At 36.5% G+C, this 27,095-nt stretch overlaps 1 protein-coding gene across 1 annotated transcript; it reads left to right on the plus strand.

The window, feature by feature from the left end:
• On the plus strand, positions 1-27,095 carry LOC137403995 (alpha-taxilin-like). Its single transcript, XM_068090149.1, has 12 exons — positions 1-96; positions 1,184-1,325; positions 1,565-1,717; positions 3,386-3,636; positions 5,325-5,390; positions 6,982-7,110; positions 8,624-8,743; positions 12,332-12,499; positions 14,496-14,624; positions 16,534-16,695; positions 26,468-26,612; positions 26,821-27,095. The coding sequence occupies exons 2-12, from the start codon at positions 1,184-1,186 to the stop codon at positions 26,946-26,948; spliced, it is 1,593 nt and encodes a 530-aa protein (XP_067946250.1). The 5' UTR covers positions 1-96; the 3' UTR covers positions 26,949-27,095.

Below are 27,095 nucleotides of genomic sequence, written 5' to 3' on the forward strand. Positions count from 1 at the left end.
TTTTCAATCTAAAGCTGTCTCGAAGGATTGTTTCATTTAAGCGTTCCCACTCTTTATTCGGTTTTTGCTTTCGACTTTTTTGAAACTATTATAAAGGTGAGATGTTTTTTACATTACTTATAAATATACTCACAAATTTTATTAATGCGTTACTAGGTATGTAAAACAGAGCTTCTGAATAATCAAAATGTCTACGTTTCAAAAGAAAACTGCAAAATATTGTAGCTTTTAATATTGTGGTACGCATACATCAGCAGTTGGGGTACGCGAGGAAACTTGAAATATGGCTTAGCATTTTTTAACAGAGATGGCTACAAGTGAGCTATGATTTCAAATTATTTTTGTATTATACCCTTCCTGAAGAAGTAACTTGCAACAAAAATAAAGAGTCAATGAGGTAATTTGAGGAGTTTGGTATTTTTGCTGATTCCAGATATTCACATGAATTAGTCATGTTTTTGGCTATTACAACGGTAAAATCAAATTCAGCAGTCACGTACTCTAAACAAGTTGGTTGTGCGCAATAAGACGAGTCATTCAACCAATAATATTAAGTTGGTGGCCAAAAACCGCACCGTTTATGGGCCTGTATGTTTATTTGCAGTATATGTTTCTAATGATTTTGATTAAAGATTATTAATTTTATTTTGTATGTCGAATAAAGTAAACAAAACCATCAAAACATTTAAACGCTGTCGTTGTGAATATTGCACGATAAAAAATAGCGCTTCTAAGATATTATCATGATCTTTAGAGAAGTGTTCATAGAGATGTTATTACGTTTAAAATCTTATTTTGTATATTTAATGATATGACTTCACAGCAGTTTCAATTAAAAAATCATGTATAGGTCTACTCGTGTTCATCGTGATGCTACAGTAATACTACAAGGCTGAACAATATAATTTAACCGTGAACATGCAGTGTTTGTTCTAGTATTATGAACGGAAAAAGAAATGTAATAATGAAACTATTATTCAAAGTTATCAGCATCACTTGTACGTCAAATCTTTTGCTTCATTATCGTTTATTTTAGTCTAGTTGTAAACCAGGAATTATTCCAATGTTTACTTTGTGTTATGTAATGTTTAACAACATTGCATCAATCTCTACCTCAACGATTGACTTCAAGAATGCAAGTCTATCTGACAAAAACATCAAGTACGGATGCTTTCTTCTGTAGATGGACTCATTATCTATGTCAGACGGTGGCCTGAGTGATCAGTACCATGACTGTCGGTCTCAGCCAAGCTCCCCTCGACCTCACACAGAAGAGGAATGTCAGGCACAGAACGCTTCTCGCGAGGCGACTCCTGCTTTAAGTGGTTAGTTAAAAATTAGTCAAATTTTATTTTGTGCTTCAATGACTCTTCATATTGTGCAGTTTAATTAACGTTTTGAGGATAAATGAGTTTAATGCAGAAAAGTTTCCAGTGGCTTAAAAGGTAAAATTGCTATTGTATTTTGATGTGAGACGACGCTTGCTTCAGTTGACTACCTGAAGACCACAGCAATTTTTAGCGTAGTAGGTTTGTTCTGAGTAATCTGTTGTTTATTTTCAAAGAATCATCCAAGGAGAACTCACCCAGGCCTGATTCGATATTAGAATCTTTGAAAGAGAGCTCACCCAGACCCGATTCGGGACTGGATGCTGCCAAGAAAGAAGCGCAGTGCGCAGCGGATAAAAAATCCAAGAAGCGGGAAGACAAGAATATGGGTAAGCGATTCCTGTAACAATATCGCTGTCAGCACTTTGTTTTTACTTTGCTGAGGCAGCGAATTAAACTTCTAAATGGGGTTTCGGGTGATCAATTTATTTGTTCCTATTGCGCAACATCATAGAAAGAGATTTTGGCTAGTCAGATGAGGAATGAAGAAGCATGAAGGCTGCCTGTACAGTTTGTGAATAACAATTGCTAATAATAGTTACTTGGCCTGTTGTCTGTTCATAAAGGCCCAACTTGATATAGATACCAGGGCTTTGTTTTAGTGGAGACTAGAAGATTTGTCAGTTGAGTTTCAGATCAGTGCAGGTGGGTAACTGAAGACACGTAATACAGTACTAGTTAACTATTACATGGTTGATGGATTAATTACATGAGGAAGTCTCCGCAGTTATTGCACACTAAATCTGGAGACGAACTACTGTACTAAAAACAAAATTAAGTTGCGTTTTGACATAAAATTATTTATATTAAACATGTAAATGTATATTGCAATGTCTGCGATGACATGTGGCTGTGCTTTTCAACATTTTAGCCCAAATAGTTTTGTGCTAAAGTTATAAAAATATTTTAGTGTTTCTCAAACTCTCTCTTTCTAATGAGCTTCAGGATAGCCTCGACAAGTTGAGAGCTTTTAAGCTATAAAATGGTTTTGTTGTTTGCAGCTTTTTAAATGTAATAAGTGCTTATGCATCAAAGCTACATGTAATTCCCTGGATATGTAGGAAGCGTTGAGAGATTTTTTTACTTGAAAATAAAAGGACAAACCATTTATGGCACACTTCAAGCAAAACTGCAACCAAACTCGTGAGCGCTTTTACATTCAAGTTATAGCAACAAGAGACTGCTACAAGCACATTCAACTTTGCAGACAGTATCATGGTTAGCGTGAGCTTATCAGATGTTTATAATTTGTTACTTGAATGCTACGTACTTAAGCTAACTATAAAGCATCTATAAGAAGACCTTGTTGAACAGTATATTCCAGCGTTTGGGTTGTTCTACAAGAATCTGTCAAAATGAGTGGTTATATAAAGTGCCTGCCTCAATAGTCATCTTTGGTTTACTTGAAACCTCACATTAGGATGGTGAATAGCATGGAAAATTACTTATTGGAAGTTGTCTATTCATCACGAAATGTATCTTCAATTTACAGAAGCCTGGGAGCATGCTCAAGCTTACTAGGTAAATTTCAATTATTGAACGTTCTCAGAGTTGCTATGAAAATTACTCTAACTCATTTTGAAAATCATTATCCAAACACCGACAAGAACACCATTTCTGTTTGCTAGAAGGTGCATGGGGAGGAAGGAGTGTTAATACTTGTGTGTAGTTAAAGTGAGTCGATGGTCATATTTAATACAATTAAATGACCATTACATTTACCTTATGTAAATATTTTTGTAAGTATAATAGTTTATTACATTTGCTGAAGATGTAACAGAATACTCAACAATTTTTTGTTTAATTGCTATTACATCATTGACTAGCAATTTGATTCCTGTTTAATTTGAGTGGTTTGTGGAAAATTTCATTAATATTTTGCAAGTAAAATTGATATGAAGTGATATTGAAGTAATATTGTACGTTAAGTAAGTCATGTTGACCCTTGAGACAGCTATACGCAGTCCTGAGACTGCAGTTGGCTTCATGTTCTCCAGAGTATGTATTGAAAGCTCTGAGCTCCCTCTCAACACCAGAGGAAAAGTTAGCCGCACTCTGTAAGAAGTACACAGACCTGTTGGATGACAACCGGCAGCATGCGGCAACAGCGAAGAGCTGTTCAAAAAAACTGAGTCAAGTGAGCAGAGAAAGGGACAGTTTGCAGACAGAGAACTCTAAACTTATTCTTGCTCGCAGTAAGCTTGAGAGTCTCTGTCGGGAGCTTCAGAAACACAACAAGATAATCAAGGTAGGTATAGGGCCGGATAGAATGAGAGGTCGAGAGGATGAGGGAAGTGTAAGATGAGTGGATATTCTGATGCTGGGTGGGTAGAACGAGGTGCATCAAGAGGAAGGTAAATGAGAGGTGAGTGGTGTGAGGTAAGGGGTGGGTAGAATTAGGGTATGTAGAGTGGGGGGATTCTGATGAAGGGTAACCAGAATGAGTAGGTCGGTAGAACAAGGGGTGGGTAGGATGGAGGGTGATAAACCAAGGATCATGTAAGGTTGAGGGTGGGAGGAACTAAGGAATAAGTACCCAGGAAAGGTGGACACAGGAAGGTAGCGTGAGCAAAAGAGGATTTGGTGGTGTATAAGACAGGAGAGTGTGCATAAAAAAATGAATAAGTGTGCCACTTTGTCGACACACGATCAATTGTTATATCCCACCAGTAGCTCATATGGACATTGAGAGTTTTTAATCTTTGTCTGTGACAGTAGTGACACACACTTGAATGTTGCTAAATGACAGTCAGGTTATGTTTAGAGACTTTGTTAGCACACCTTGTCACAGGACTCTGTGTAAAACACTACTCAGATTTATTCCATAGACATGCGTATCCTTTTCATCATTGCCTTTGGAATGGTGGCTGCCAATTCTCTCTATCGTAAAGACATTGATAATCTATGGAGCAATACATTAAACAGATTTACTTTGTTATGCGCACGTAGTCATGCACAATGTATCTTCATGTGCATATAGTCGCTCATAAATTCATGATATGACTGAGTTCTGTCTATCTCCCCACTCACATACTCACAGCTAATACAGGACATTAGCATTATGTGCACTTCCTTTTATTATCATATCCATTACACTCATCTCCTTCAGCGCTTATACCTTTGTAAATGCCAACATTTGTACGGATATTGTCATGCCAACACAGCTCCTACGAGATTAATTGATTCTTTGAATGACTGCAATAAAAATGCATAAAATCTCAGTACTCCGACAAATTGGATCTTCTTTTGTTTAAAGTGTGTCAAGTACGCACTGCTATTGTCAAGTCTTATAGTGTGTCAAGTACGCGCTGCTATTGTCAAGTCTTAAAGTGTGTCAAGTACGCACTGCTATTGTCAAGTCTTAAAGTGTGTCAAGTACGCACTGCTATTGTCAAGTCAGTCCGTAATCTTACTGCGCGTAATTGATGACTCCAAAGTTTTTTTAAGTTTATTGGATTTTCATGATGTAATGGGTTTTAATTAAAAATTAATTTGTAATTAAATAATCAGCAAAAGGAGAGTTCAATATTTAGAAATATGAAACTCTATATTGAGTAGACCAAGTTTTGTGGAGTATGGTGTCTCAGGCTTGGAAACTGTGTCTTACGCGAAGATTGTCTCCTGCACAATTTGTTGGTTTTAGTTGCTTAAATAATTTAGGTGTTTTATGTGAGTAGACCGCTGGACTCCTGCATGACAGTACCTTAAGTTAACAATGCTTACACTGGCTGGATAGGCCTGGTAACTATTATAATTGGTAAAGACATTGTTACGCTATATGAGCAGGTTCATTTATATGTATTTGACATGCATGTCAAACGTGGTGTTTATATTTATAACGTTGCAGTAACTTATAAAAATGGTCACGTCAATGCACCATCTCAGCCCTGCTTGTATGCATTATATTATTACATGTACACATTAAATTTTGCGCAGGATGAGAGCATGGCCAGGCAGCGCGAGGAAGAAGAGCGAAGGAAGGAGGTTTCGGGAAGGTTTCAGGTGAATTTGCTAAAACGCTTATAAAATTGTTTCAATATCCTGTTGTTGCACATTTATCTTATCTCTTCCACTCATGTGGGAAGATTGAACATAGTTTGGTTAAAGTGAGGCTGTTTACCTACAGCCTGGAGATAATTCTATTGGCATAATACTTATGAGCATTTGTGAGAGATTTTACTCCAGTTTATAGGTTACGACATAAATATCAAGTTTTAGAGGGAATTTATTGCTCAAGTGCTATTTGGATTTTGTATATAAACTTGTATATCTACAAAGGGGTATTGAAATATGCATGGCTTCAATTTATGATTTGTCTTTGCTTGTTGATCAATAAAAAACATGGTGGAACCTCTACTTACGAAAGACTCGACATACGAAACTTCTAAATTATGAAACGACTTTTACTAGAAATTTTGCTTCGATTTATGAAAGATGTTTTTAGATACAAAACGCTAAATTACCTTGCGTACTTTAACCTTGCGTACTTTAACCTTGCGTACTTTAACCTTGCGTACTTTAACCTTGCGTACTTTAACCTTGCGTACTTTAACCTTGCGTACTTTAACCTTGCGTACTTTAACCTTGAGTACTTTAACCTTGCGTACTTTAACCTTGCGTACTTTAACCTTGCGTACTTTAACCTTGCGTACTTTAACCTTGAGTACTTTAACCTTGCGTACTTTAACCTTGCGTACTTTAACCTTGCGTACTTTAACCTTGCGTACTTTAACCTTGCGTACTTTAACCTTGCGTACTTTAACCTTGCGTACTTTAACCTTGCGTACTTTAACCTTGCGTACTTTAACCTTGCGTACTTTAACCTTGCGTACTTTAACCTTGAGTACTTTAACCTTGCGTACTTTAACCTTGCGTACTTTAACCTTGAGTACTTTAACCTTGCGTACTTTAACCTTGCGTACTTTAACCTTGCATACTTTAACCTTGCGTACTTTAACCTTGCGTACTTTAACCCGTTTGTTGGTTTTATATCTTGGCCCACTTGCCTCCTGTGGGTACAACCGTACAACTCATCTCTCTCTCTTTTATCTGCTAGCAAATGGCAGTATTTGACAAAATCACAAGTTTCTTTTCTTGCAATTCAAGCTGTGTGTTTTCGGTATGACAAGATAGTATTTTAGTTCGTGCCAATGTAAACAAATCTTTCTTGAAAATGTATTATGAGCAAAACCAAGGCAACAATACTACACCCGCCTTTTCTGGGCACCGTCTTCTCACTCCACAGTTTTCTCTTAGCCTCATTAAGGCAGCCATTGGCAAAGGTAAACAAACAAACTGTTCGTAATTTCAATTCATTATTCTTCTATTCTTTTTTCCATGTGCACTTTTTTATTTACCATGTAGTAATATGATTCTAACACGTGTTTGTTTCCTGTGTTAACTATCACATGTATTTATAATTTGTACAAGTATTATGTCCAGGTTTTGTGAGATTTTGCAACAGATTAGGACATTTATATGGTAAAATGCATTTCTGCTTACTAAAAGGCTTTTGGGACGAATTAATTTGGCAGTGTCTCTACTGTACTTTGGTTTTTCTAATAACTCTCATGCACTCTGTACTTTGTTGTAGACGACTATCGGGGATATTCAAAGTCAGATGGAGTCACACAGCAAAAGAAATGACAAACTGCAAGAAGACAACAAGGAGTTGAGTGGAAAGCTAGGCTCACTCCTGGAACAGTACGAGAAGAGAGAGGAGGTGAGTGGTTGCTCAAACTTAACTGCGGACTGATTGTTGACCACTCCGGCTGTCTACTTTTTTCACTCAGTTATTCAAATCAAATTCAAATCAGTTATTTTTAATAGAGGCAGGTGAGGGTTCGCGGAACATTCAGAGATTCTGCAATGGGTTTTTGATTGGTGGTTTGATGCTCTGCGGAGCGACTAAAGTGGGCTTAACTCGCTGGTGTTTTGTGGAGATAATTCCATGTGTGGGAACCTTGATCATGGCTTGGGTTTTAAGACTAGACAGAGTTTAGAGTTATATCTCATTCACAGGTAATTAAATGATCAGAGCAATGAGTCTTTTGCCTCCTAGCAATCATATTAACTGTCTATTACGGGTGGTCAAATACTGGTTAAGGGATGTATAGCTTCTTCCAAATGACTATAATTCATATTAGTACTGCTGCCATAAGGTTGACTCTTAATTCCTATCATGTTTAGTTGCTCTACTGAACTAGCATGATAGAGTTGTAATACTTTAATACGTAAATGTGAGTCACTAATGGACTTTTAAAGCTGTTGAAGTAACATTATAACTAGTTTGGCAGCTCCTGAAATGTTTTGCTACAAGCCATTTTAGCACTACTATTAATAGTTTAACAATTTCTGCCTTCCTGTTGAATACAAGCTGTTCAGTAAGAAGATTAAAGACATCAATTAGAGTGCCATCCAGCTAAGCGTCAAGGTTTTTACCTGTTCAACATTGTTTCAATCAGCGGTTCTAGATAGGTGGGTTATAGTCATGGCATCTACTCTAAACACTGGTAAAAGTTCATCTAGGTCTCTGTGTCTATAATTCTTAATAAAAGCCTACTGCTACTCCACTCCTACAAGCAATGCTACAACATTTGTAACCCTATCTCAGATTTTACTTTTACTACGTATAAACCACTAGTGTAAACCTGGCACTAGCAACTGTGAAACTATTAATAGAAAGACTCTGCGTTGTAGAAGGTTTTCCAGATTTGCCGTTTCTGTTGCTCCTGCTTTTCTTTTTCACTCCTAATGCTGGGTATCTATAACTGCTTCTGTAATTATATATCTTTGTTATGTAGAATAACCTACTAGATCTGTCTCACTATACTTGACAGAGATAAATTTTATATCGTTGCTTGCAGCATTCTTGGTCATTTTCATTGGTCTCTCAGTTTTTGTGATTGATTTTGCCATCATATTCTGTTGCCATTAGAAGAAAATGTTACAATTGTAGAAATTGTTTTTTAGAATATTAAGCATCTTTGAATTTTAAATGTGTGGCAAATTTAAATTCATAAATTAAAATTAAATGAATTAATTTTAATCTGTGAAGTTGGGTGTTGTCTATTATGCAGGTGAACAATTCCTAAATATATTTTTGCAACCATTATTTCCAGTAGGTTTGCCACGCGGGGGTGGAATGGTCTGGTAACGCTGTGCTATTGTCATGCACACATTTTCACGCGCTTAGACCTGAGGCTAAAGTTGTTATATCTGTGTGTTCTGTACAGCACATACAGAAGCTGCTTCACCAGAAGGAACTTGAGACACAACTATTGGAGGCCAAGCTCGGTCAGTGTCAGCTGATGGTGGAAAAAGAACAGGAAAAGGGAGGAGCTGAAAAACAAATGGTTAGTTCAACTACTTGTATTGCAGTTTTCAGTACCAGCTTTATATCCGCCTTTGTTTGTCTGCCCTTTACACAATGGTGAGTGCAAATGTCACTGACTAGTAGTTTTACCACTGAGTATGCGATACTTCATATATATTTCATATATACTTCATATATATTTTATATATACTTCATATACACTTCATATATACGTCATACACACTTCATATCTACTTCATATATACTTCATAACACTTCATGTACACTTCATGTACACTTCATATACACTTCATATCTACTTCATATACACTTTATATATACTTCATATACACTTTATATATACTTCATATACACTTCATATCTACTTCATATACACTTCATGTACACTTCATATATACTTCATATACACTTCATATATACTTTATATACACTCATATACACTTCATATATATTTCATATACACTTCATATCTACTTCATATATACTTTATATATACTTCATATACACTTCATATCTACTTCATATACACTTCATATCTACTTCATATATACTTCATATACACTTCATATACACTTCATATACACTTCATATATACTTCATATATACTTCATATATATTTTATATATACTTCATATACACTTCATATATACGTCATACACACTTCATATCTACTTCATATATACTTCATAACACTTCATGTACACTTCATGTACACTTCATATACACTTCATATCTACTTCATATACACTTTATATATACTTCATATACACTTTATATATACTTCATATACACTTCATATCTACTTCATATACACTTCATGTACACTTCATATATACTTCATATACACTTCATATATACTTTATATACACTCATATACACTTCATATATATTTCATATACACTTCATATCTACTTCATATATACTTTATATATACTTCATATACACTTCATATCTACTTCATATACACTTCATATCTACTTCATATATACTTCATATACACTTCATATACACTTCATATACACTTCATATATACTTCATATATACTTCATATATACTTCATATATACTTCATATATACTTCATATACACTTCATATACACTTCATATACACTTCATATCTACTTCATATCTACTTCATATACACTTTATATATACTTCATATACAATTCATATCTACTTCATATACACTTCATATCTACTTCATATATACTTCATATACACTTCATATACACTTCATATACACTTCATATATACTTCATATATACTTCATATATACTTCATATATACTTCATATATACTTCATATACACTTCATATACACTTCATATACACTTCATATACACTTCATATCTACTTCATATCTACTTCATATACACTTTATATATACTTCATATACAATTCATATCTACTTCATATACACTTCATATACACTTCATATATACTTCATATATACTTCATATACACTCATATATACTTCATATACACTTCATATACACTTCATATACACTTCATATATACTTCATATACACTTCATATATACTTCATATATACTTCATATACACTTCATATATACTTCATATACACTTCATATACACTTCATATACACTTCATATACACTTCATGTACACTTCATATATACTTCATATACACTTCACATCTACTTCATATACACTTCATGTACACTTCATATATACTTCATATACACTTCATATATACTTCATATACACTTCATATATACTTCATATATACTTCATATACACTTCATATATACTTCATATATACTTCATATATACTTCATATACACTTTATATATACTTCATATACACTTCATATCTACTTCATATACACTTCATGTACACTTCATATATACTTCATATACACTTCATATATACTTCATATACACTTCATATATACTTCATATATACTTCATATATACTTCATATACACTTCATATATACTTCATATATACTTCATATATACTTCATATACACTCATATATACTTCATATACACTTCATATCTACTTCATATACACTTCATATATACTTCATATACACTCATATACACTCATATAAACTTTATATATACTTCATATACACTTTATATACACTTTGTATATACTTCATATATTCTTCATATACACTTCGTATATACTTCATATACACTTGGTATATGCTTCGTATATACTTCATATACTGTTCATTAATATAAGAATAAATTTAAAATGAACCTTTTTATTTGTAAATAAGAGATTGTGGATGTTGTAAATATATGCTAATACTTAAAAAAATCGAACAACAAAGTAAAATTTAGATTAACGTTAAACTGCCGACATTTGTGCCATTGTAGTAACGATATAATATTTATTGTATTGGTGAAAAGTTGCATGCAATTGTCTTATATTCCTAAGCTGTGCATGTTAAAGTTGCATGCAATTGTCTTATATTCCTAAGCTGTGCATGTTGAAGTTGCATGCAATTGTCTTATATTCCCAAGCTGTGCATGTTGAAGTTGCATGCAATTGTCTTATATTCCTAAGCTGTGCATGTTGAAAAATTAGGGTAATCTTTACTATAATAGAGCCATGTCTGTTTGTCATAAAGCCATGTTTGGAGGCTAGAAATAATTTGCTTCATAAGAAATTTGGACTCATGAAATTTTGGCCTAGCAGGCTGACATGCTAACATCTGCACTAATCAACCACCTTCTGGTATTTCAGAATAGTTGTGCATATAGTTATTCTCTTTGCTTTATCGGCTCACCAGTAACAATAATGCTCGCCTTACTAAATATTTGGCACTAATAAATAAAATTTTACTAAAGCCTTGGGCCAGGCAAGTAGCACGATAGTAATGCACTGGCCGAAGCATTAGTTTAGTTACCTAGATAGCCAAGTAGATGATTGGTTATGCAAGCATAACCTACTCACAACAGTTGCCTATAGCTGAGGTTTAGCAAGGACATTCATTCTGGTAGGTCTGAGGTCTTAACCGTTTCAAGTCAAGTTGCTTTTACCGTACTTTTCGGACTATAAACCGCACCCCTATATAAGCCGCATCTGCTTTATTTTCCAAAAAACGACAATAAAACAATACATAGGCCACACCTTTGCATAAGCTGCAGAACTCAAGGCGGTGTTTTTTAACACGGCAGCAACTTTCCTGTTTAAAATGAAACAGTGCCTAACGGCACGGTTTCGTATTAATAGACACTTTTTAACCTAGTGTCTAACTGAACAGTACCGTTAGGCATTGTTTCGTATTTTCTTTCACCGCTAGAGGTGCACTAACCGTAGATTCTGGTTAATGCGCCCTGGCGATGAAAGAAAAAGCCACAGAATAGCTGCACCCTTATATAAGCCGCGTGGCTCAAATCATCAGAAAAAAGCAGCGGCTAATAGTCCGAAGAGTATGGTACATGTTTCTATATTTTCAACAACAGATAACTTTATATGAGCATCAGCAGTATGGCAGTGTTTTACCAGTACAACACCACAGATTAAACAGACTCTTCTGACAAACTCAGTTCATTCCTTCCACTATTCTCTCATTAGATCAGTTCACCGTCTGCTTCAAGTACTTAGTCCTCGCACAGTCATTGGTATTTTCAGTTGCTGGAGAAGTTAATAGAAAGCAAGACAGCTCAGGAGACGATGGCCCAGACAGAGGTACATCTCAAGACACAGCTGCAGATTTACACTCAGAAGTACACAGAGTTTGAGACCACCCTTAATAAGAGCAATGAGGTGTTTGCAGCCTTTAAAAGTGAGATGGAAAAGGTTGGTAAATGACAGCAGTTAACCACTCAATAGCGTACGTTATAACACGCACCTACTGATATATATATATATATATATATAGATCTACTATATATACAGTCAAACATGGATAACTCGCCCTCGGATAGCTCAAACACATGGTTAACTCGAACGGTTTTTTGGTTTGTTACCATGTAATGATAAATTGCTTTAGATAACTCGACCTCAGTTTTGATAACTCGAACATCTTTTTCCCAACGGCTACCGAAACGGTTGTTATCGCTTTAGAAAATCGCTTTATTCCAGGCCATAGAGGTAAACCTCAACTTTTCGTAGTTCATAGGCGTCGTTATTACCATCATCGGCAAAATATTTTTGTCAACGACTTTTCTAAAGGTTTGGTGATATTTGATTTTTACCAAACATTCGTTAAGCGATGGCCCTTCGGAAGCAAGGAAAAGTGAGGTAACCTTCACATAAACTTCAAGAAAAATCGGCAAAATTGAGAGTGGTTAAACGCTCAAAAGAAAAATATGTCTTTTATTTTGAGCATTTCAACAACGATCAAGTTTTGCCAATTTCAATCTAAAAAACCGTCTGGTAATAACATCACCTCAAACAACAAACCAATCTCAAGTGATAGAAAAATCTCTATACTTTTTGATAAAAAAATTTTAAACTTTACATTAGAAGCATTTAATTTGAAACAAGCCATTTATGCTTTTGATTTATATTATAGTTTGTATATGTACATGTATCTACTAATAAATAAATACATGGACTTGTTACAGTGCTCTGATAACTTGAACGCTCTGATAACTCGAACACTTTCGCTCGGTCCCGTGAAGTTTGAGTTATCCATGTTTGACTGTATATATGTTTACATATATGTTTATATATGGGTTTTGAAATCGTTCCAGGAAGCCATGGCTGTTGTTTCTTGAATCATATGTAAATGTGGAATGTTTTAATAGAGGTTCGTTTGTCCGCTCAATCAAAGAGAGGAATCAAAATTAGCCTTGCATCTTCTAAGTACAATTTTTACGTTATCGGCTTTTCTGCTGCTTGCAGATCATTTTCGCAACTGAGAGTAGTTATGAATAGTAATTACATGTATCTATTTCCAGAATGTTCTATAAGCACATGCGCAACAGACTTACATAACCGACATGATATACTTGGCTTAATGCCAGCATTGTTGTTGCTATTTCATATCGGCTATTAGGAGAGCCGATATGAGCAAAATGCAATAAACCTCCAGCAATTCTTTTAAAAATAATATCTCCAGCCCTTTTAACATTTCTCCACCTAATATACGTCCTCTCAACAGAGAAAAGTATTTTAAATGTTGTATGTCAAACCATTTACCGTATTTTATTTGATTAACTGTTAGTCCTTTTTGAGATTTTTGTATGACATAATTTGAAAAGCATTGCGGTTTGAAATAACATTATTACCAATAAAGTAATAAAAAAACAGTAATGATTGTGTCGAGCTGAGTATATCATGTCAGTTATGTAATTAGGTTGGAATGATTACTGGTACTGAAATGAGTTGGAAACCTACTATGATATTCATCATGCAATAATTTGTAACATGGTCCACCAGATGCTTGATGAACACTTTTATAGCAAGTTTAGATGGGCAGTTGGTGAACGGATTGTGAATGTATTCGTTACAAGTTGTAAAATTATAAAACATCTGCTCTTTTATTACAACCAATATCAGAGATAGGGTAGACAACTCCGTACAGGACCATGGAGTTGTCACACGGATCATTGAACTTCTGTAACTGATGAAACTTCTGTGAAGTTTTATGTTCAAAAGGTTTTGGTGAACAGATTGAAAAGTTCCTTAGTGTGACTTGAACCAAGATGCTCTTTAGTGCCCTTGGTACACTTATTCCTTCACACAACATGGTCTAATCTTACTATTGGATAAGCTCATAGTCTTCAGATTGCCCTGTTTTTATACGCAACACCGATAAATGTATACCTTGATTTGCTTTTTGTTCCAGATGTCAAAGAAGATAAAGAAGTTGGAGAAGGAATCGCTCATGTATAAGCAGAGGTGGGAGAATGCAAATAGGGCTCTTCTTGAGATGGTAGAACAAAAAACTGCTCAGGACAAATTAATAGACACACAAGTGAGTGTAGTTATCTTCTCAAATACCAACGTCCCTTTATTACATTTTGATTGCATTCATTGCTAAAGAGTAACTGCCCGCTCAACTCGCTGTTTAGCATACCGGCTATTACAATCCGGTTTAAGATAATTTTATATTTGTTGAGATATATGTGTGCATGCGCGTGTATATTTGTTGGTGTAGGGGTGTGTGTGTGTCCATGTGCGTGTATGCGTATGGGGTTGTGCGATTGAAAATGTTGATAGCAAGTACAGCAGACACTCTATAACATAACGTAAACTCCACATAATATAACTCTACATTACGTAAAAAGTTTTTATAGTTTTTGCTTCGAATTACATAAGAAATTAAAGCGTCAAGTCGGCGCAAGTTCTCAAATTTGATTCGAATAACAAGAGTGCCATAGTTAGCCTTGAAAATGTCATTTTCTCTCTTACCTTGGGAGAAAAAATGACATGTAAGGTTGTGTGTGTGCGTTCTTGCATGTATGTGTGTAGCGTTGTGTGCATGCATGTGTGTGTTTACTAATTCTGAAAGCAAGTATTTCACATTACAATTACCTGTGCTGTTCAGCTAAGATGGATGACCTGGTATACTAGTTCTGTATTATCACATCCTTACTCACAGAAATCAATTGACAATGTGAAGAGTTTCAGACTTTCTCTGTGTGACATCAAGCAGCACACAAATTTGTACCAGCTGATCTTGCATTTTAATATTCAGCTGTTTCAAGTTACATACATTGTTTCTTGATGTAAATGGACGCATGTTGTGCCATAATTCTTAATTTTGGGAATATTTTGGATGCTTTCATTTGATCGTATGGGCTATAGTGTTAATAAACTAAAAGTTTGAACATTGAATGTCCAAAACTGTACACGGATGATATGATTTCACTTAAAGGTTGACTTGCAACAAAATTCTCATAACAGTTATTTCGTATCAAAAGATTCACCATGTCTTAATCTGCTGTGTTGTCGGTGTAAAATTTGTGGAAATGTGATTACAAGCTCTTAAAAGCTCAAAAGTGAACATTTAATAGCCGCCATAGGTTCGAATCAAATTATTTCTCTGATGTACTCAAACAATTTGGTTATTGTTTTGACATGTGATGTTATCACGTGAATTGAAAAGCCAATAAAAGACTCAATATAAAACGTCTCGTAGCACTAGTTGATGACAAACACTTCGGGGTTTTACCGAAAAGCCCGTATCAAATATAGATGCTCGCTACTTTACAGTTTTGTTTCGGCTTGGTCTAATCATCTAGTCGTAATCTGATCATGTGGACCATACTTCCTGCCAAACAGTGCGAATAATTTCTGCAGCATTTTTCGACTATCACAGATGACCAACAGGCTCCTCATGTTTATCAGAGGATGATATGCATTCCCTTGAGCTAAGGTTAAAAAATTAAACAAATTTTTACGGTGGGTTTTGAGATATCAGTGCTCAAAAAGACAGCATTACTATGATGATGAAATAGACGGGTGAGGATAATAGACATGGTTTTATTGAACGCGAGAAGTATATTTGTGAAAATATTTCAATGAATGAGGTTGCATGAAAGTGTAAGCAGAAGCCATCGTGTTCAGCTATGTCCCATTTGAGCCGCTTTGGAAAGGGATTCTAATCTACGGCGTTTTCGTGATGGCTGCGATTAACTGTTTGTTTTTGAGCTTTTAAGAGCTTGTAATCACATTTCCACATATTTTGCACCTACAACACAGCAGAGTAAGACATGGTGAATCTTTTGATGTCAAATAACTGTAATGTGAATTGTGTTGCAAGTAAACCTTTAAGTTTATGCCTCGATATGCCTGTATGTTCCTTGAGGTTTTACTCAATTTTACTAACATCTGATACGTGCATTAATTGTGATGTTATAAACATTAAGTCTTTCTCATAGACTAAGAGAAATAAGCAGCTGGAAAGCTTGTGTAGAGCTATGCAACAGCGGAAGGCGGAGGAGTCCGATACACCTGCAGTTGCAACCGTTAATGGAACTCAAGAGACAGACAATCAAACTGTTGGCAAGACCAGTTCAACATCCAACTGTAGCGAGGTTCAGGTCTGTAGCACTTTAGCTATGCTCTTATGCATTCCCTTTGACCAACCTTCACAAACTTTATGTATCGCTCTATTATTGTGAACCGTCTCAGAACAGACTCTGGTTCCGACCAATATTGTTGAATATTACGAGGATATAACGAGCAGTCGGTTGGGTCCACAGTTATTTTTGATACAGCAATTCGCAAAGAGCACACGACTTCATGCGAATTGTATTTTGACCAGGTTCAAGAAATCACGTGACATCATTACTAGCATCTTCTGCCAATTAAACCTCTTGAAGATGGCTAAATGCAGCAGACTAAATCTGCAATTGCTGCTTTCCTGTTGTTAAAAAAAAAGATTAAATAAAAGCAAATTATATTACCAATATAATTACTTTTGCAGTAGACGCTTCTATAACATAAATAATCCATTCCAGGAATGTTTACGTTATACGGAATTTACATTATAAAAACAGTAACATACATGTAAATTGCCTAATCCATTCAAAAAAATTTCCAAACTCACCCCTTTGGCCATGCAGAAAGAAAAAACTGGACTTAAATCTTCGAATTTGTGAGCTGTACTGTTTCCGCAGTATTATTGGATTGGTATCGATTAATTTTCTCCTTTTTCTGATCAATCTTACAGGTTTTATAGAGCATGGTTGCGGTATTTTTTACAATAAAGCAACACAACAAAATATTTCTACTATATTAAGGCGGTACTACCTGTTTGTCTTCTCTCTGTATCTAGGGGTCAAAGTTAGGATAAAAGAGAACTTCTGACAATGCTCCACTTTGTTATATTCTGATTGGTAGACCGACGCTGTAACACCTGCGCCAATCTTGTAGTCAATCCTGCGTCTTTGTAGTTATGAACAATTGCGCAGCAGCTGTTCTCTGTTTTGTTGACACATATGATGATTTATCACGACGAACTAGAATGTCGCAAAAGTTGTATATATAATAGATATAGCTTTATACACGTGTCATTTTTCTTTGACAAGTGCGGTGAGTTTGAGTAACATTTAAATCAAATTTGAGAACTCACCCGATTTGACACTGTACGTTATATGGAAATTTTTACGTAGTAGGAAGCAAAAACTTTACATAAATTCTTGACATCTGGAATTTACGTTATAGGAGGTATACGTTATAGGAGCGTCTACTGTATTTATAAAATACGAAACAATGCCTCGTCGAATATATACAGTATTTGACCAGGCATCATTTTGTGTAGTTTTGTTTTTGTCCTGTTTAATGTTTGGGTTGTATAAAACTTAATATTTCCATATTTTTTTCCACAAATTGATGGTCAATCATTATTTCCGTAAGATGAAAAGTGCCTCTATTTGCGAGTATTATGTTGCAGGCTGAACATATTAAATATTTGCGTTGGTATGCTGATTTCTACAGATTATGTGATTTGTGTAATAAAATAGAGTGATTGATTGTCCCTCGTTTATGAGATTGTATTGTATACAATAAATTGTTTTACACCAACGGTTGCAAAATCTTCCATATTAGAGTATGAGTTAGGCATATAGATACATGGTTAGAGTATGAATGAGGTATATGGATGGATAATTAGAGTATGAGTGAGGCATATGGATACATGATTAGAGTATGAATGAGGTATATGGATACATGGTTAGAGTATGAGTGAGGCATATGGATACATGATTAGAGTATGAGTGAGGCATATGGATACATGGTTAGAGTATGAGTGAGGCATATGGATACATGGTTAGAGTATGAGTGAGGCATATGGATGCATAATTAGAGTATGAGTGAGGCATATGGATACATGGTTAGAGTATGAATGAGGTATATGGATGCATGGTTAGAGCATGAGTGAGGTATATGGATACATGGTTAGAGTATGAGTGGGGCATATGGATGCATAATTAGAGTATGAGTGAGGCATATGGATGCATGATTAGAGTATGAGTGAGGTATATGGATGCATGATTAGAGTATGAGTGAGGCATATGGATACATGGTTAGAGTATGAATGAGGTATATGGATGCATGATTAGAGTATGAATGAGGTATATGGATACATGGTTAGAGTATGAGTGAGGCATATGGATACATGATTAGAGTATGAGTGAGGTATATGGATACATGGTTAGAGTATGAGTGAGGCATATGGATACATGGTTAGAGTATGAGTGAGGCATATGGATGCATAATTAGAGTATGAGTGAGGCATATGGATACATGGTTAGAGTATGAATGAGGTATATGGATGCATGGTTAGAGCATGAGTGAGGTATATGGATACATGGTTAGAGTATGAATGAGGCATATGGATGCATGGTTAAAGTACAAGTGAGGCATATGGATGTATGGTTAGAGTATGAGTGAGGCATATGGATGCATGGTTAGAGTATGAGTGGGGCATATGGATGCATAATTAGAGTATGAGTGAGGCATATGGATGCATGAATAGAGTATGAGTTAGGCATATAGATACATGGTTAGAGTATGAATGAGGTATATGGATGGATAATTAGAGTATGAGTGAGGCATATGGATACATGATTAGAGTATGAATGAGGTATATGGATACATGGTTAGAGTATGAGTGAGGCATATGGATACATGATTAGAGTATGAGTGAGGTATATGGATACATGGTTAGAGTATGAGTGAGGCATATGGATACATGGTTAGAGTATGAGTGAGGCATATGGATGCATAATTAGAGTATGAGTGAGGCATATGGATACATGGTTAGAGTATGAATGAGGTATATGGATGCATGGTTAGAGCATGAGTGAGGTATATGGATACATGGTTAGAGTATGAGTGGGGCATATGGATGCATAATTAGAGTATGAGTGAGGCATATGGATGCATGATTAGAGTATGAGTGAGGTATATGGATGCATGATTAGAGTATGAGTGAGGTATATGGATGCATGATTAGAGTATGAGTGAGGTATATGGATACATGATTAGAGTATGAATGAGGTATATGGATACATGGTTAGAGTATGAGTGAGGCATATGGATACATGATTAGAGTATGAGTGAGGTATATGGATACATGGTTAGAGTATGAGTGAGGCAAATGGATACATGGTTAGAGTATGAGTGAGGCATATGGATGCATAATTAGAGTATGAGTGAGGCATATGGATACATGGTTAGAGTATGAATGAGGTATATGGATGCATGGTTAGAGCATGAGTGAGGTATATGGATACATGGTTAGAGTATGAATGAGGCATATGGATGCATGGTTAAAGTACAAGTGAGGTATATGGATGTATGGTTAGAGTATGAGTGAGGCATATGGATGCATGGTTAGAGTATGAGTGGGGCATATGGATGCATAATTAGAGTATGAGTGAGGCATATGGATGCATGAATAGAGTATGAGTTAGGCATATAGATACATGGTTAGAGTATGAATGAGGTATATGGATGGATAATTAGAGTATGAGTGAGGCATATGGATACATGATTAGAGTATGAATGAGGTATATGGATACATGGTTAGAGTATGAGTGAGGCATATGGATACATGATTAGAGTATGAGTGAGGTATATGGATACATGGTTAGAGTATGAGTGAGGCATATGGATACATGGTTAGAGTATGAGTGAGGCATATGGATGCATAATTAGAGTATGAGTGAGGCATATGGATACATGGTTAGAGTATGAATGAGGTATATGGATGCATGGTTAGAGCATGAGTGAGGTATATGGATACATGGTTAGAGTATGAGTGGGGCATATGGATGCATAATTAGAGTATGAGTGAGGCATATGGATGCATGATTAGAGTATGAGTGAGGTATATGGATGCATGATTAGAGTATGAGTGAGGTATATGGATGCATGATTAGAGTATGAGTGAGGTATATGGATACATGATTAGAGTATGAATGAGGTATATGGATACATGGTTAGAGTATGAGTGAGGCATATGGATACATGATTAGAGTATGAGTGAGGTATATGGATACATGGTTAGAGTATGAGTGAGGCATATGGATACATGGTTAGAGTATGAGTGAGGCATATGGATGCATAATTAGAGTATGAGTGAGGCATATGGATACATGGTTAGAGTATGAATGAGGTATATGGATGCATGGTTAGAGTATGAGTGAGGTATATAGATACATGGTTAGAGTATGAATGAGGCATATGGATGCATAATTAGAGTATGAGTGAGGCATATGGATACATGGTTAGAGTATGAGTGAGGCATATGGATGCATAATTAGAGTATGAGTGAGGCATATGGGTGCATGATTAGAGTATGAGTGAGGTATATGGATGCATGATTAGAGTATGAGTGAGGTATATAGATACATGGTTAGAGTATGAATGAGGCATATGGATGCATAATTAGAGTATGAGTGAGGCATATGGATACATGGTTAGAGTATGAGTGAGGTATATGGATGCATGGTTAGAGTATGAGTGAGGTATATGGATGCATGGTTAGAGTTAGCCTGTCTTGACAAGCTGTTGTTTTTGCGTAGTTGTCCCCCCGTCGAGCGGCGAGCAACAACAGCTTGTCACAAGACGTACTGCACCTGATGACCTGATGCATCAGCTGCACTTATAGGGAGTTGTTCTCTTCCGTCTACGCGGGTATGGAATGAGGTATATGGATGCATGGTTAGAGCATGAGTGAGGTATATGGATACATGGTTAGAGTATGAGTGGGGCATATGGATGCATGATTAGAGTATGAGTGAGGTATATGGATGCATGATTAGAGTATGAGTGAGGTATATGGATGCATGATTAGAGTATGAGTGAGGTATATGGATACATGATTAGAGTATGAATGAGGTATATGGATACATGGTTAGAGTATGAGTGAGGTATATGGATGCATGATTAGAGTATGAGTGAGGTATATAGATACATGGTTAGAGTATGAATGAGGCATATGGATGCATAATTAGAGTATGAGTGAGGCATATGGATACATGGTTAGAGTATGAGTGAGGTATATGGATACATGGTTAGAGTATGAATGAGGCATATGGATGCATGGTTAAAGTACAAGTGAGGCATATGGATGTATGGTTAGAGTATGAGTGAGGCATATGGATGCATGGTTAGAGTATGAGTGGGGCATATGGATGCATAATTAGAGTATGAGTGAGGCATATGGATGCATGAATAGAGTATGAGTTAGGCATATAGATACATGGTTAGAGTATGAATGAGGTATATGGATGGATAATTAGAGTATGAGTGAGGCATATGGATACATGATTAGAGTATGAATGAGGTATATGGATACATGGTTAGAGTATGAGTGAGGCATATGGATACATGATTAGAGTATGAGTGAGGTATATGGATACATGGTTAGAGTATGAGTGAGGCATATGGATACATGGTTAGAGTATGAGTGAGGCATATGGATGCATAATTAGAGTATGAGTGAGGCATATGGATACATGGTTAGAGTATGAATGAGGTATATGGATGCATGGTTAGAGCATGAGTGAGGTATATGGATACATGGTTAGAGTATGAGTGGGGCATATGGATGCATAATTAGAGTATGAGTGAGGCATATGGATGCATGATTAGAGTATGAGTGAGGTATATGGATGCATGATTAGAGTATGAGTGAGGTATATGGATGCATGATTAGAGTATGAGTGAGGTATATGGATACATGATTAGAGTATGAATGAGGTATATGGATACATGGTTAGAGTATGAGTGAGGCATATGGATACATGATTAGAGTATGAGTGAGGTATATGGATACATGGTTAGAGTATGAGTGAGGCATATGGATACATGGTTAGAGTATGAGTGAGGCATATGGATGCATAATTAGAGTATGAGTGAGGCATATGGATACATGGTTAGAGTATGAATGAGGTATATGGATGCATGGTTAGAGCATGAGTGAGGTATATGGATACATGGTTAGAGTATGAATGAGGCATATGGATGCATGGTTAAAGTACAAGTGAGGCATATGGATGCATGGTTAGAGTATGAGTGAGGCATATGGATGCATGGTTAGAGTATGAGTGAGGCATATGGATACATGGTTAGAGTATGAATGAGGTATATGGATGCATGGTTAGAGCATGAGTGAGGTATATGGATACATGGTTAAAGTATGAGTGAGGCATATGGATGCATGGTTAGAGTATGAGTGAGGCATATGGATGCATAATTAGAGTATGAGTGAGGCATATGGATGCATGATTAGAGTATGAGTGAGGTATATGGATGCATGATTAGAGTATGAGTGAGGTATATAGATACATGGTTAGAGTATGAATGAGGCATATGGATGCATAATTAGAGTATGAGTGAGGCATATGGATACATGGTTAGAGTATGAGTGAGGCATATGGATGCATAATTAGAGTATGAGTGAGGCATATGGGTGCATGATTAGAGTATGAGTGAGGTATATGGATGCATGATTAGAGTATGAGTGAGGTATATAGATACATGGTTAGAGTATGAATGAGGCATATGGATGCATAATTAGAGTATGAGTGAGGCATATGGATACATGGTTAGAGTATGAGTGAGGTATATGGATGCATGGTTAGAGTATGAGTGAGGTATATGGATGCATAATTAGAGTATGAGTGAGGCATATGGATGCATGATTAGAGTATGAGTGAGGTATATGGATGCATGATTAGAGTATGAGTGAGGTATATGGATGCATGATTAGAGTATGAGTGAGGTATATAGATACATGGTTAGAGTATGAATGAGGCATATGGATGCATAATTAGAGTATGAGTGAGGCATATGGATACATGATTAGAGTATGAGTGAGGCATATGGATGCATGGTTAGAGTATGAATGAGGCATATGGATGCATGATTAGAGTATGAGTGAGGCATATGGATGCATAATTAGAGTATGAGTGAGGCATATGGATACATGGTTAGAGTATGAATGAGGTATATGGATACATGGTTAGAGCATGAGTGAGGTATATGGATACATGGTTAAAGTATGAGTGAGGCATATGGATGCATGGTTAGAGTATGAGTGAGGCATATGGATGCATAATTAGAGTATGAGTGAGGCATATGGATGCATGATTAGAGTATGAGTGAGGTATATGGATGCATGATTAGAGTATGAGTGAGGTATATAGATACATGGTTAGAGTGTGAATGAGGCATATGGATGCATAATTAGAGTATGAGTGAGGCATATGGATACATGGTTAGAGTATGAGTGAGGCATATGGATGCATAATTAGAGTATGAGTGAGGCATATGGGTGCATGATTAGAGTATGAGTGAGGTATATGGATGCATGATTAGAGTATGAGTGAGGTATATAGATACATGGTTAGAGTATGAATGAGGCATATGGATGCATAATTAGAGTATGAGTGAGGCATATGGATACATGGTTAGAGTATGAGTGAGGTATATGGATGCATGGTTAGAGTATGAGTGAGGTATATGGATGCATGGTTAGAGTTAGCCTGTCTTGACAAGCTGTTGTTTTTGCGTAGTTGTCCCCCCGTCGAGCGGCGAGCAACAACAGCTTGTCACAAGACGTACTGCACCTGATGACCTGATGCATCAGCTGCACTTATAGGGAGTTGTTCTCTTCCGTCTACGCGGCTTGGCCGCGATGTTGTCGGTCGCTCCATTGGTAATCATAATGGATTTCACGCAAAAATTTATGTAGAAAAAAAAACAAGATTACAACGTTTAACCAAAAACCAGTTTTTGTGATAAACTTTAGTAGAACCTAAGAAACTGACTGATACAAAAATAGAAATAAAACTGACTGAGCGCACAATAACGACATGTTTAGTCGCTGTTGTTACCTAAGTTCTTAAGTTCTACTAAAGTTTACCGCAGAGACTGGTCGCTGGTTAAACGTTATAATCTTATTTTTTCTACATAGAAATCGCGTAGACGGAAGAGAATAACTCCCTATAAGTGCAGCTGATGCATCAGGTGCAGTATGTCTTGTGACAAGCTGTTGTTGCTCGCCGCTCGACGGGTGGACAACTACGCAAAAACAACAGCTTGTCAAGACAGGCTAGGTTAGAGTATGAGTGAGGCATATGGATACATGGTTAGAGCATAAGTGAGGCATACGGATTCCAGTAACATACCCTTCACAACGTCAAGAGAATTGCTGTAGTTTTTACCTCGATTGGGATAATGATAACTGAATCAGGTAGAGATTATTGAGATTGGATCTGCCATGCCTCGCGATGCATAATAAAAAAAGGGTGACTTGAAATCTTTACATATATTTTAATGATTTTAGGCTGCCATAGCTAGATGCATTTGAAGTATGCTAACATTTCCTATAGTTAGTCGTGAGTACTCCTACAGGGGACTCTTATAGTTGGTCGTGAGTACTTCTTCAGAGGACCCCTATAGTAAGTCATGAGTACTCCTTCAGAGGACTCTTATCGTTGGTCGTGAGTACTCCCTCAGAGGACTCCTATAGTTAGTCATGAGTACTCCTTCAGAGGACTCTTATAGTTAGTCGTGAGTACTCCTACAGAGGACTCTTATAGTTAGTCGTGAGTACTCCTTCAGAGGACTCTTATCGCTAGACGTGAGTACTCCCTCGGAGGACTCTTATCGTTAGTCGTGTGTACTCCCTCGGAGGACTCATATAGTTAGTCATGAGTACTCCTTCAGAGGACTCCTATAGTTAGTCATAAGTACTCCTTCAGAGGCCTCCTAGAGTTAGTCGTGAGTACTCCTTCAGAGGACTCCTATAATTAGCTGTGAGTACTCTTTCAGAGGACTCGTATAGTTAGTCATGAGTACTCCTTCAGAGGACTCCTATAGTTAGTCATAAGTACTCCTTCAGAGGCCTCCTAGAGTTAGTCGCGAGTACTCCTACAGAGGACTCTTATAGTTAGTCGTGAGTACTCCTTCAGAGGACTCTTATAGTTAGTCGTGAGTACTTCTTCAGAGGACTCTTATCGTTAGACGTGAGTACTCCCTCGGAGGACTCCTATAGTTAGTCGTGAGTACTCCTTCAGAGGACTCCTATAGTTAGTCATGAGTACTCCTTCAGAGGCCTCCTAGAGTTAGTCGTGAGTATTCCTTCAGAGGACTCCTATAATTAGCTGTGAGTACTCTTTCAGAGGACTCGTATAGTTAGTCGTGAGTACTCCTTCAGAGGCCTCCTAGAGTTAGTCGTGAGTACTCCTTCAGAGGACTCCTAGAGTTAGTCGTGAGTACCCCCTCAGAGGACAAGTAGGGAATCCAAAGCACCGAAATTTTAGCATTTCATCCTAAAGCTGAATAAATAAATAAGTATAGTAGGAAGCGTTTGTTAGCACTTTTGCATCTTGATCTCGGCGTAGCAAAAAAGTCTCATTAAAGCATACTTTGGGTACTCCTACATGGGTTTACCTTTATCGGTAACAGTCATCTATCTACTGCTAAATTTCTTTTGTTCATTGAATGGATGTATGGTTCGTTTACCTACACTAGTCACTCACCTGTATGTATGGTTAGTTTACCTACACTAGTCTCTCACCCGTATGTATGGTCAGTCTACCTACCTTAGTCACCTACCAGTATGTATGGTTAGTCTACCTACACAACTTGTCATTAATTGGTAGGATCGCGGTTTACTGTGTTTTTTTCAAGTGAATCAGTCCTATACCTTAATCAGATACATGTATATGGTTACAGATCTAGTTACTGCACTATAGATACAGATATGATAATTATTCTGTTATCCATTACTGCAGTGGTTTCTGTTAGCTGTATGAGTCCATTGTTGCATCATTCCATCGCCTTTCTCCACAGGCTGATAAGAAAGTTCTGGGACCTAGTAACTCGGTGAGGCCACAAGCAATAGGTCAAAGTTCAGATGAGCAGGAAACAGGAAGTGAAAATGACAAAACAGACAGCAGTATTGCTGACGCTGATTCTGTGGTCGACGAGCCTGAAGGTAGGTGACCTGATATCAGTTGCAATCGTACCAAGAGTTAAAAATCAGTCTTTGCGAAGTATAGACACAAGAAGCGGTGAGAACACAACTAAAACGCATTCAACTTGCAGTCTACATTGTCATTAAAACTCATGATTTGGTTAGCAGCACATCTTATTTTATCAAAGCTGATTTAGCCTTAGTAACCACATGTACTTATGCTTCTCAGGTGACTCGGTCAGTTCCCAGCCTCAAATTAATGAAAATGTAGCTGATGACCAGTTGACGACTAATCAGATGGCCAACGAAAGCCAAAAGTCTAATCTGGTGGAAGGACATGCTATTGACTCATCATAATACATGTAATATGCAGAAGTGTGTAGTTCCAGGGGAAAGCTGGAACTAAGGCTTCGCTAGTTAGCGGTGTGAGTGTACTACATATGTGTTAGGTATGATTTGTCTGACTAGCTTTTACATATTCATAAATACAGCTTATAAACCTAA

This window comes from Watersipora subatra, chromosome 9 (genome assembly GCF_963576615.1).
Source record: "Watersipora subatra chromosome 9, tzWatSuba1.1, whole genome shotgun sequence".
Classification (NCBI taxonomy): domain Eukaryota; kingdom Metazoa; phylum Bryozoa; class Gymnolaemata; order Cheilostomatida; family Watersiporidae; genus Watersipora; species Watersipora subatra.

Excerpts from the sequence above, each read along its gene's own strand:
- LOC137403995 (XM_068090149.1), top strand. The coding sequence starts at position 1,184 with ATGGACTCATTATCTATGTCAGACGGTGGCCTGAGTGATCAGTACCAT. Across the intron at positions 8,744-12,331 it reads GAGGAGCTGAAAAACAAATG|TTGCTGGAGAAGTTAATAGA; the intron begins GTTAGTTCAACT and ends TGGTATTTTCAG. Across the intron at positions 12,500-14,495 it reads TTAAAAGTGAGATGGAAAAG|ATGTCAAAGAAGATAAAGAA; the intron begins GTTGGTAAATGA and ends TTTTTGTTCCAG.